The sequence below is a fragment of the Papilio xuthus genome, unplaced genomic scaffold, assembly GCF_000836235.2.
Source record: "Papilio xuthus unplaced genomic scaffold, Pxut_1.1 DF826961.1, whole genome shotgun sequence".
Classification (NCBI taxonomy): domain Eukaryota; kingdom Metazoa; phylum Arthropoda; class Insecta; order Lepidoptera; family Papilionidae; genus Papilio; species Papilio xuthus.
In genome coordinates, this window is record NW_013531688.1 from 940,832 (window position 1) to 951,910 (window position 11,079).

The 11,079-nt window shown below is 32.3% G+C and overlaps 2 protein-coding genes across 4 annotated transcripts; one reads left to right on the forward strand and one right to left on the reverse strand.

Moving 5' to 3' along the window:
• Positions 1 to 5,516: 5,516 nt before the first annotated feature.
• Positions 5,517 to 8,581, forward strand: Pnn (desmosome associated protein-like protein pinnin). Of its 3 annotated transcripts, none has more exons than XR_001227999.1 (7): positions 5,517 to 5,705; positions 5,776 to 5,910; positions 6,134 to 6,356; positions 6,731 to 7,025; positions 7,479 to 7,757; positions 8,182 to 8,407; positions 8,478 to 8,581. XR_001227999.1 is itself a non-coding variant. In XM_013315617.1 (7 exons), exons 1-6 carry the CDS (start codon positions 5,575 to 5,577, stop codon positions 8,355 to 8,357), a joined length of 1,239 nt encoding a protein of 412 aa, XP_013171071.1. In that variant the 5' UTR covers positions 5,517 to 5,574; the 3' UTR covers positions 8,358 to 8,403; positions 8,478 to 8,581. The 3 variants fall into 3 exon arrangements, 2 of the variants coding, with proteins under 2 accessions (XP_013171071.1, XP_013171070.1); XM_013315617.1 differs by having other exon boundaries at positions 8,182 to 8,403; XM_013315616.1 differs by having other exon boundaries at positions 8,182 to 8,581.
• Positions 8,582 to 8,734: 153 nt separating this feature from the next.
• On the reverse strand, positions 8,735 to 10,798 carry Arl2 (ADP ribosylation factor-like 2). The gene is given in 4 exon segments (NM_001312255.1): positions 8,735 to 9,460; positions 9,772 to 9,970; positions 10,309 to 10,464; positions 10,695 to 10,798. Coding segments are annotated over 4 exon segments (555 nt in total). The 5' UTR covers positions 10,760 to 10,798; the 3' UTR covers positions 8,735 to 9,325.
• Between the last annotated feature and the right edge of the window lie 281 nt (positions 10,799 to 11,079).

Here is an 11,079-nt window from a genome sequence, read left to right on the forward strand (position 1 = left end):
TAAATATAGACAATGTAAAATCTCAGTCAACTCGCTGTCTCTCCGCCGTGGAGCTGGATTTGCAATTTCTCCGAGCAGTCGACTGGCAGAAATTGGCGTAGGAAAAGCAGCGCTGCCGATATGTTGTAGCCGAGGCCAAGATACACTTTGAGTTGCTGCGCCAATAGAGTAAATAAGTAATATAATAGGAAATATACGAATATCTATTGTCTAGAAGTGATATACTTAATCTAGGATATTTTAAAATTGTCGAATAATAAAATTCGTCCGAGCGACGCATAATATAAATATTAACACCTCGTAAAATCTTTGCGCTATTTAGATGAAATCGTCTATCTCGTACGACCGTTGCGGTTTGGCGGCCAGTCTTCAAACTATTAGAGCGAAGCGGTGTTTATCGTTTTGTACCATATCAACAAGTAATAGATGTATATTTAAATGTTAAGAAAATGAAAACTCAATATCAACAAGTATAAAAAACGCCAATAGCCTAACGGTTAAGGGTACGGATTTCCGATCACGAGGTCGGGGGTTCGAATCCCACCATTCGACTATTGTCGTAAACCATATCCTAGCACAAGCCTAGAGCTTAGTTGGAATGGTAAAAGAAATATTAGTAAATTTACAAAAAAATTTGCTAATATATTAATTGAAAAAAAAATATAATGTTAAAAATATTTAAAAAATGCCTATCCTAGCCTAAGCACCAAAAAGGGCAAAAGCTATCTTTATGTAATTGGAAAGAAATTAATCCCACATTGATGTTATCTACCACATAATATTCCGTACAAAATGTGAGTTTCAAACTAAAGTAACAACTTAGGTAGACGTAAGCCAAATAGAAAAGCGTTAATTTTAATTATTTGAACAAAAATTCCAAATTCAAAATTGCAATTTCTCCATAACATGAATCTTGTCAGATCCTCAAATGTCTATCAAAATCAGTACTCTGCTAGTACTATAAAGCTGCGAGTACACTAGGGTGAACGCTCCAGCGACGCGTGGTCGTGCACAACCGCACCAACTCGAGCGATTCTTCGCAGAAACTCTCCTTTCATCTGCACAAAAGTACTTGGAACTGGTGACCGATAATACCTTTGTTTCTTATTTTGAAGATCAATGAACGAACGTTTGTTACGGAGCAGTGTTTAACCACCTTTAATTTAACACATGATTTATGAAGCCTCAAAATACGTGTGTGGTAATAAAGGTATTTTCAAGCTTATACCTATATTAGAACCTAAATATATTTAGGTCCGATTAGGTCCTAAATACCTTCTCGATTCACGGCCATCTCTTTTCTCAGCCAAAGATTATCCACCGTATTGATTTCGATAACGGCGAAGTTTACAAAAAAAATATTTAATTTATAATCTGTTTTATGTATTTTAAACTACATATATTCACATCGACATTTACCGTACACTTGTAGCAAGGTATAATCTTATCAAAAATCCTCGTAAACCCGGAAAAAAGGTCTTTGACTAAATCTGAATTATTTAAAAAAAAAAGTTAAACAAAAGCTTCTAGCGCAATTGACGTCTGTATAACTGGCGATAACCATCTTGCTTTGATGTTACAAGATGGCGGCCTCGTTGGCGGGCAAATGGCGCAGGGCAGCGTCAGGTACGCTACATGTGATGGTAACAAGGTGTGTCTGCTCGCAATGGCCTGAGGCGATCCACGGCATGTGCTGCTATTTTGCACCCTAATTGAACACTGGTACTGACGACCAAGACGAATGTTTTGCTATCACGCTTCGTATACATTTGATCACAGACATAAAATCGTGTAGTGTTGGGCTTAGTATGTCATTATACGAGTAATGACTGGACGAAATGCATTAACTACAAATAAAGTAGTTCGAAGATATGTTAATCATTTGCAGTTTTTCCGCGTTTCGTCTGATGAGTGGCCTCCAGCACTCTTTCCCTTCTTTTCGTATAATGAATGTAGATAAGATGGGTTTGACAGGAGATGGGATGTAAAGAAAGGGGACAAAACCTAAGTCCTTACTACATGTTCACTGTATACTTAAATCTGAATAGCTCAATAAATAATCATAAGAGTTATAAGACAATTCACAAGATCATTGGGACAATTTGCTAATTAAATAAGTGGGATTTTAACCAAATGCATAGAGATTTTATTTACGCAACATTTCAGCGCAATTTGCTTTTATCGTTTCATTTTAATCGCGTGGTTTATCTGAAATTATTTTAGTTTTTCCTAAACATCGATTCGATAAGGTAGAGTTGAGAAACGCGTTCGGTTACGCTTAATATCGTCAACTTATTTTTAAAAAGAATATAATTTTATAGCGTATACGTGACTGACAGTTGTTTTATTTTTAAATTTCCACCATCTTAGTGTTAATGACACGAAGATAATTAGGGCTGTGAAATATTTTGATTTAATTTCATCATTCAAAATTGATTATTTCATGTAATTCTTTGCTATTTTAGGATTTTTTTGGTGAATGTAGAGTCCGCTGACTAAACTATATAAAAAATCGACGCAGTGTTTGAAACAAAGCCCTTGAAATATCACAACAAAGGGTCTTTCTAGAGTACAAATATCATAACTTTCTTCTGAAAACCATGGCTGGAAACAATTTTGAGCCACCAAGGAGGTTCCCACACTTTCTTTTACGAGTCAATTTATACGGTATCTTACTTTAATGCTCTCGAAATGAGAAGTCGGTTTTGGCTGTAGGTTTTCACTTATATTGGGTTGAATAGGTTTAGAAAATCATTTAATTATTTTATGCCTATCAAGTAGACTTCGTAAACCCTGCCTTATACAGAAACGGTAAGAGTTATTTGTATGGGCTCGAGCAATTAATCAGTATAAGCGTTTTATTAGAGGGGATAGCGCGCAAGCTCTGTTCCGCCAAATACATCGCGCCAACTGACATGCGCGCGCAACAAACAAACAAAATGGCCGCTATATTTGTCACGGGGTGTTCTTTAAATTATTGTGCCTTAAATCTTTATTTTATTAAATACTGCATACCTATAAAAATATTAAAAATAAAGGTTACTCATTTAAAAACCGTGCTAGACTTAAAAACTTTTGCTCTTGTCTCTAAAATAATTAGAGCCTGTGCTAGCATAGAGACTGTGTTTTTAATGGTTTAAAGATCTTTCGATTTTATAATACATAAAGCAATAGCTTTGAAATTATAAACTTTCAAAAATACACTAGCTGTCGCCCGCGACTCCGACCGCGCGGGAATAAAAATACTCAGACCTACTCAATATGCTCAAAAATTTCATGAGAATCGGTCAAGCCGTTTCGGAGGAGTATGGGAACGAAAATTGTGACACGAGAATTTTATATATAAGATTAACACTCACAGAATACAAAAACCCAACATTTGACTTTACGGCGTAGACTTATTTGAGAAAAAAATAGATAAAATTAAATGAGCATAAGAAAATTATCAATTAGTACTTTCTTAATTGGCATCCATATTATGTTTGTGCCTTGTATGTGATTTATGGTTTTTTTACGTATGATTCGTGGGTCAATAAATGTTTTTTCTTTTTTAATTCTAGTTTTCTGATTGACGTGGATAAGAACTAAGATTAGAGAGAGATTATTATAATAGTTTTTTCAAGGTAGCTATAATTAGTCGGTTAAGGCATTTAATTCTTACCGGGAAGCTCTACACTCATATAGGTTATAGGTGGTAAATATAAAACAGGTGCATTTTCATTTACGATCTACAAAAAAAACACGCTTAAAAAACTAAGGTTAATATTATAGTTTATAATTAACATTAAGAGAAGTATTTTAATTTATATCTAAATTTGTTTCCATTAAATTAATAGATGTAATTTGTGCTTTAGAGTTCCGGAGGAAACAATTGTGAAGCAAAGTCGATGCCGCGGACATCCATTACGGTAAGGAAGCGTGACCGCGCCACAGACAAAAATGTCTGACGGAATACAAACAGTGACGTGACAGCGGACAGTCGCCGATAAAATGCAATTGTTACATCTAATTATTTATTTGAATAAACATGATTTATTTATTAACAAGAATCCTAATGCATTTAAAATGAGCTATTCTTCAAATATAGTTTTAATATTTAAAATTAACCCATAACCACAAATTTAGTGTATTTGTGTTTTTTTTAAGTCTCGAAGTCATGTATCTAGGTTATAATATACGGATAACCATTTCAAATTTATATTATTAAATTCGTATGTCTCTAATAAATATCTTAAAAACAAATATTGGAACAATATTATGGATTTCATTTTGTGATTATTTTTGTAAGAATTCTCAATGCGTGTATCCGAACGCGGTACGTCAGCCATTTTTCATAGCACGCGTGAACGCTTGGCCGGCGGAACGGCGCGGTACGGATTTAGCCGCAAGCCGCCAGAGACCGCTACCGACAACCGACAAGGAGACACCGTGCATTTCAGCTAATTGCTTTTTTCATAGTCACCATACAGCTCCGCTATTATACACAGTTATTTTAATGGAACATACCGCCCGTTGAAATTATGATTTATTTTTATAACGAAAATTAATTAGTTCATTTTGTTTATTATCTATTTTTAAGTTGTACTAATTAGTGATACTTAGGGGGAATCAAACTGAAATTATGCGATTACATACTCATAAAATGTGAAGTTCTTAAACGAAGGCTTTACCAAAGAGGATAGCCGGTTCAATTTATCCGCGAACTTTATTGTAGGTTTGGACTGCAGTGTGACTTTTAACATAAAATATGCTGCCGAGTAAGACAAATTTCAGCGTGTATTTATTTTAAATTAATTTTTGTTTATTTCAAGTACATGGAATCCCTTATAATACCTTAAATAAATTTTGATGTTTATAATTTCTGTACAGAAGGTGATAAATTACGCTTTAAAGTATACTCAACCCGAGATCTGAAATATCGGGAGCTAAAATAGCTGAATCGTTGTAAGAATCCCGTTTCTTATGAACAGCATATTGGAAAACCACTAAAATTTTAACTTATATATGCTTTAAAGAAAAAAAACAACTACGTGGGTTCTAAATTAAACCAGAAATTTACTCAGAAATCTAAGGCTGATTCTTGGAGCGATAATTTAAACATGATTAAGATAATAATTTAAAACCTGCCCATGTAAGTATTCATAATGTAGTAAGCTTGCGTAGTTCATAATTTAAGATTAGGAAGAGTTTTCAATTAACCTGAAAGGCTGCCAATGGAGATAACAGAATGTGTGGTTTTTTCACTATTTCGTTATTTTTATTTCTTGCAGCGCCATCTATTGGTGAATAGCGTAAATAATTTTGAACTTAAATTGCTACAAATGTAAAAAGTTATTTAAACGTGTTTAACAAGAAATAATCGTATATAGTAAATTTATTAAACTGGTTGGTGGTGGTTATTTGATATTGTTATGAGAAGTATCAAAACAAAAAAATTGAATCGATACAAATACAATTTATTATCTGTGCAACTGCAATGTTGACTGACAGCTAACAAGCAAAGTACTTATAAAAAAAGTTGTAAATCCTAGCTGTGTTAATGCTCCGTGATAAACTAAACTTAATTTAAGTATAATGGGGACAGAAATAGCAATATCATTTACGTCTTTACGTAATCAACTAGAAAATGAAAAAAGTAGTTTGTTTAAAATAGACGAAAACATTAAGAAAATCGTCCAAACTTCCGGACGGTTTTCCAATGATAGGTTAGTTTAACAACAAATTAGTTTCGGTAATTATTGATTTAATTTGATTTACATAACCTTTTTCTCGTAGGTTTAATCAATCCTCGCATTATACAAGAGGTGGACAACAAACTGGTGGACGGAATTCTTACGTGGATTTCAAAAATCACAAGATAGACGATCAATTAGGGAAACGTAAAACTGAAACAAAAACGGTTTTTAGCAGGTATTTTGAAAGTTAATAATCACCATTTACATTCGATATTAATATGTAACAGTGTCATACAAAATATTTCAATAATTAGAAGTTAAATAAATCAATTTGAGGTTAAGTTCAGACCAAACAAATCGATTCTCCGGAAGGTACTAATAAATAATTTATATTACTTATGACTGACCGAAAATAATATTATTATCTTTACTATAACATTGCATGGTTTTCATTAAAGATTGTCAGTAAGAGACCAAGATAGTGACTGTGATGATGACATCCCAAGTGTCAAAAGAGCAAAAGTACCGTCAGCAGTATGCCGTGAATTGCCAACCAGAGCAGCGGTGCTACGAGCACAGGGGGATGATGAGCAAGCGAGGACAAGAAATAGAAGAATATTTGGATCACTCCTTGGTACATTACAGAAGTTCAAACAAGAGGAAATTGTATTACAGACTAAGGTATTAAAACAATAATTTTTATATCATAAAAAAAAATTAAAAAACTGAAACTCATCTGTATGACAAGAGAAAGATATGAATTAAATGGCAACTCACTCATCAAAATTAGTTGTGGTGTCTTGGTTACAAGTGGTCACAATTGAACCTACATATAAATCTATTATATATAGCTAAAACACATACATACAAAAAAACATAACTCACATAAAACAATCAGGTCAAAATATTTATAGAGAAAGGCCATTTACTGTGACCAGAATGTGCATTTCATTGTTGTAGCTTTAAAACATCTAATTAAAAAATAACAGCATTGCTATGTAATTTCAATTTGTTAATACTATACAAACAACTTTTAATAAAAGTTTTATTAACAGGAGGAAAAGAAAGCACAAGTAGAACGTAAAATAGAAGAACAGGCGAGATTACAAAAGGAAAAAGAACAGAAAGAGAGAAAGACGTTATTCGCTGAAAGGGAAAACAAGAAAGCTACAATCAAAGCCTTAGAGGTGAAGATGGCAAGAGTTGAAGAGTTTGAAAAATGGGAGAAATCACAAAAGGATCTTGCAAACTTTATTCTTACTAAAACACGTCCACACATTTATTGGTTGCCCAAGAAGATGACGGAAAAGGCTACGGAAAAGTTGAATTCTAGTAGAAAGTACCATGAAAGTAAGTTATTTTTTCTTATATTTTTAATGTTATCTGCATATTCCTATTTCACCAGAGCTTATTTAGACTAAAAAGCATTACTTTAGTATTAGATTTCATTAAAGGCACTAACACTAGTCCACAAAATATTTATGTACTTTATCCTAGATCTACAAGGTAAGTATTATTTATCCTGCTTACATTACTTATTACGTAACTTAGATGATAGTATTAAAATGTAGTTTGTAGTAATAGTTTTTAAATTTACAGCAAAGTATGGTCCTATATACAGAAGTAAGTTCTTTAAGTTACTTATTCTATAAGTAGGCAATCTAAAGTGAATATAAATCTGTTAGTCAAAATAAACTCTGGATAAAAATGACCAATGACCTTTAGGAAGCTCCTTGATAATTTAAATACTTAAGTTATATCGTAAAGTAAACTACAACATAACCAGTTTCATTTTTCCCATAGAATGTATGATCAAGAAACGACAAGAACTTCAAGAAGAATTGCAACGAATAGAGCATAGATGTTTACGTCGTGGTCCAGGAACCAAAGAGAACAATCCGTCAGCTCAAGACAAGAAGGACAGAGAAGATAATGACAAAATAGTGACTGTGAAGAATGAAGATGATAACGGAAGAAAGAGAAACAAATTTGCAATGGATGTGGATGAGAAAGAAAAAGAAGAAAGTGATGTAGATGAGAGAACTGAAGAAGTTAAAAAGGATAAAGCTGAGGAAGATATTGGTACGTTTTTTGCACCTAAATTGAATTGTATAGTTAATGTTCTTACTAAATTTATAAATCCAAATGTTTTGATGGATGTTTGTTAGAAGGTATTCACAAAATGGCTAAACAGATCCTGATAAAGTCTGAAGGAACACCTAGGCTACTAACTTTTTTTTTATAAATCCTATTGTAATTTCATGTCTATAAAATGGAAAAATATTTAGTTATCTATGTATTACACAGTGTAATTTCTGTTCCAAATTTAATCTAGATTGGTTTAAAAGTTCCGCAGTAACAAATATCCATGCATCCAAACTTTCGTCATTGTTCTTAGTTAAATTTTATTTATGGTCAAAGTTTTATACAAGTCCAATTTGAGATAATACTTTCTTGATGCTTAAATAGTGTATAATTAATTTGTAACTTTTATCAATATTTGCAGTTAAGGAAAACGATGAAAAAATGGACACAAGTACAGAACAGCAAGAAGTAAACACTGAAATAAATGAAATTGAGAACGAAGTTGCACAGACAGAAGAAAGTACAAATATAGAGACTCAAGAAACCGTAGTCCAAGTTACAGAACAAGAACCTATAGATACAGAACATTCCCAATAGCGCATGGTAGTTAAATAGTTGACATACAAAATGGTGAATCAAGATGGCAAGTAAGTTTTCTAATAAAGGTATAAGCAATATTTTACTCCGTAAATGATATAATTTTTTATTAATTGTCAGATTTTCAATAACATCTTATATGCCGCATATATTTACTGGACTCTGACTTGACAGTACTGGAATAGAGATCAATCGTACTCGCCAGGTAAGTCGACTGCGCAGAATGTTTTAACACATTTTTTATATGGCAAAGCATATAGTATAAATCTATCAAGTGTTTTGCCACAATTAAAAAGCTCCGGTTAAAATAATAATACAACTTATAAAATTATAGAACTTTTTGTATTAAAAAGTTTATTAAAGCGGAAATAAATACACATTTACAAATCACAGATCCATTTTGCAGTGTTGAGATGTTGCTATAATTTATAATAGACATATGAGTGAATAAAAACATACACTTTTTTATTTTGTTTGTATTTCCCAACCCCATCGGAACAGGAACTTTAAAATATCTCTGGAAAATGCAGATTACTATCATGGTAAACATAAAATGGATTAATTCATCAGCTCACTATACATCCCCACTGAGGGGTTTGGATCCTACCCTAAGTTATGGGTGACTAGGCCATAGTCAATCACACAGGCCAAGTGCGGATTAGTTAATTAAAATTGATAAATTTAAGCATAAACTGTGCATAAATATTATCAAGCATACTTTTGTCACAGATTGTAAATAAAGGCTATACAAGTAGCCTTATGTAAAAGTTATATTGAAGATGTATATTAATTTAAATATAAAAAAGCTAGATAACCCGACTGACAAACAAAACTGCCATTAACACTCTGGAAAAGATTAAAAACCAAATGACGACTCAAAATCATCAAAATGGGTTCAATTCTTACATACAAACTCTCATACATGTGTGCCAAGAACTTCTCAGTCAGTCGAGTAAAAAGTAGACTAACTAGTCTAATGTAAATATTCTGGAAGCAATATCATCAAGCATCCAGTCCATTCCATCGAGAAGATTCTCCCCAGTGACAGCGGAGCAGCGAACTATGCGCCAGTGATGAGTCTTGATGCTGTCCAAGTCTAATGCCTGTAAATAATAATAACACAAATAGAAAGTAATAAAGATATGAAATGGTTTGTTAACACAAAAGTATTGTATCTGAAATTCTTTGTCACTTAACACATTCAACGCCACTATGATTTTAACATACTAAAGAGAATGACAAAGTGAGTCTGCACAGAATATGTTAGCCTTGAGAATCTTAAGAATTAATATCTTTTATTTTTGTTACAAAATTAATGAATGTTTTTTTGGGCCAAGCAATCAAAAACTTTCCATATTCATTCTTTTTAGTAATACAATAAATTAAAACAAGAATATTGTGGGAACCAACATACTTCTCGTATCTCCTGCAAAGTCAATGCACCGGGTAGATCAGCTTTGTTAGCAAGCACCAATAGTGTGGCGCCTGCTAACCTCTCCTCTCTCAACAATGAATGCAGTTCTCTTGCGCAGTCCGCAAGTCTCCGTGCATCAGCACTATCCACTACCCATGCCACACCATCTGTGCTCTCAAAGTAATTCTTCCAGTATGATCTGAAATATAGACATTTTAGTAAACCTACTCCAGTATTTTTGGAACATGATATTGCTTTAAGCAATATGTGGTTCTTTGAATTTCTATAATATAGTTTTTGCTGCTGAAAAGCCATATAATCATATTGTGGTCTGTGCTCCCTATTTTTTAAGAGAATATGAATGAAGGCAATATTTTATTATACCTAAAGATATATGGAAACATACAGAATTTAAGTATAATTAAACAAGAAATTTGCAGTAGAGGAAGTAAATACATCTAGAGTTTTATATATGGATACAAAATTATTATGAAGTTAGTTTAAAGAATAAAAAAAAAATTTACTATAAATAATTACCTTAATGATTTCTGGCCACCAACATCCCAAATATTGAGTTTGTACCCTTTATGTTCAAGAGTTTTTATATTGAAGCCAAGAGTTGGTGATATAGTATCAATTGGTTCACCATTAAACCTCTTTAGTATTGTTGTCTTGCCAGCATTATCTAAACCTCTGATTTAATTGTTAAGAAAGAATAAGAAGTTTCTTAAAACTTAAGTACACTGAGAATTTGCAACTCAACTTGGGTAGATTCATTTCCACCTATAATCTGAACCAAGTAATAAAATATACCATTTTAGTAACATACCGATTAATATACACCAAATTATTAAGGTACCTATAAATTTTTTGAAAATGCGTCACACACATGACAAAGTTTTTAATTTTTTTGAAAAGGATACAACATTAGGATCCTCATTTCTTTTTCCTTCTGTCGCAGTTTCTTCAAAATCGTCAAGAAGCCCATATTACGAATTTTATGTAATCGACAATAACAAAATATCTATTTTATTTATGAACCATGTTTTGACGAATCCTTAAACAAAATTGTTATTTTTTCTGATTAATGACAATTGACAAATTCTGATTGACTTGACATTGGTGTCAATATGACTAAAATGCACAGATACCGCACTTCAATTACAGAGTATTCATGTTTTTCTAAATCAGAAAAAACTTGTAAATAGTATTTTAAGATCTCTTTTAATCGTAAATTTTATTGATTTAATTTAAAGTCAGCTACAACTGCATTTTAAATGAATTCTTAATATTTGTACTATTAGTGAT

What these genes read in the sequence shown, in the direction of transcription:
- Pnn (XM_013315616.1), top strand. Translation starts at nt 5,575, where the DNA reads ATGGGGACAGAAATAGCAATATCATTTACGTCTTTACGTAATCAACTA. An exon ending in AAATTGTATTACAGACTAAG is followed by an intron (nt 6,357 to 6,730) that starts GTATTAAAACAA and finishes TTTTATTAACAG; the next exon opens with GAGGAAAAGAAAGCACAAGT. An exon ending in TAGTAGAAAGTACCATGAAA is followed by an intron (nt 7,026 to 7,478) that starts GTAAGTTATTTT and finishes TTTTTCCCATAG; the next exon opens with AATGTATGATCAAGAAACGA.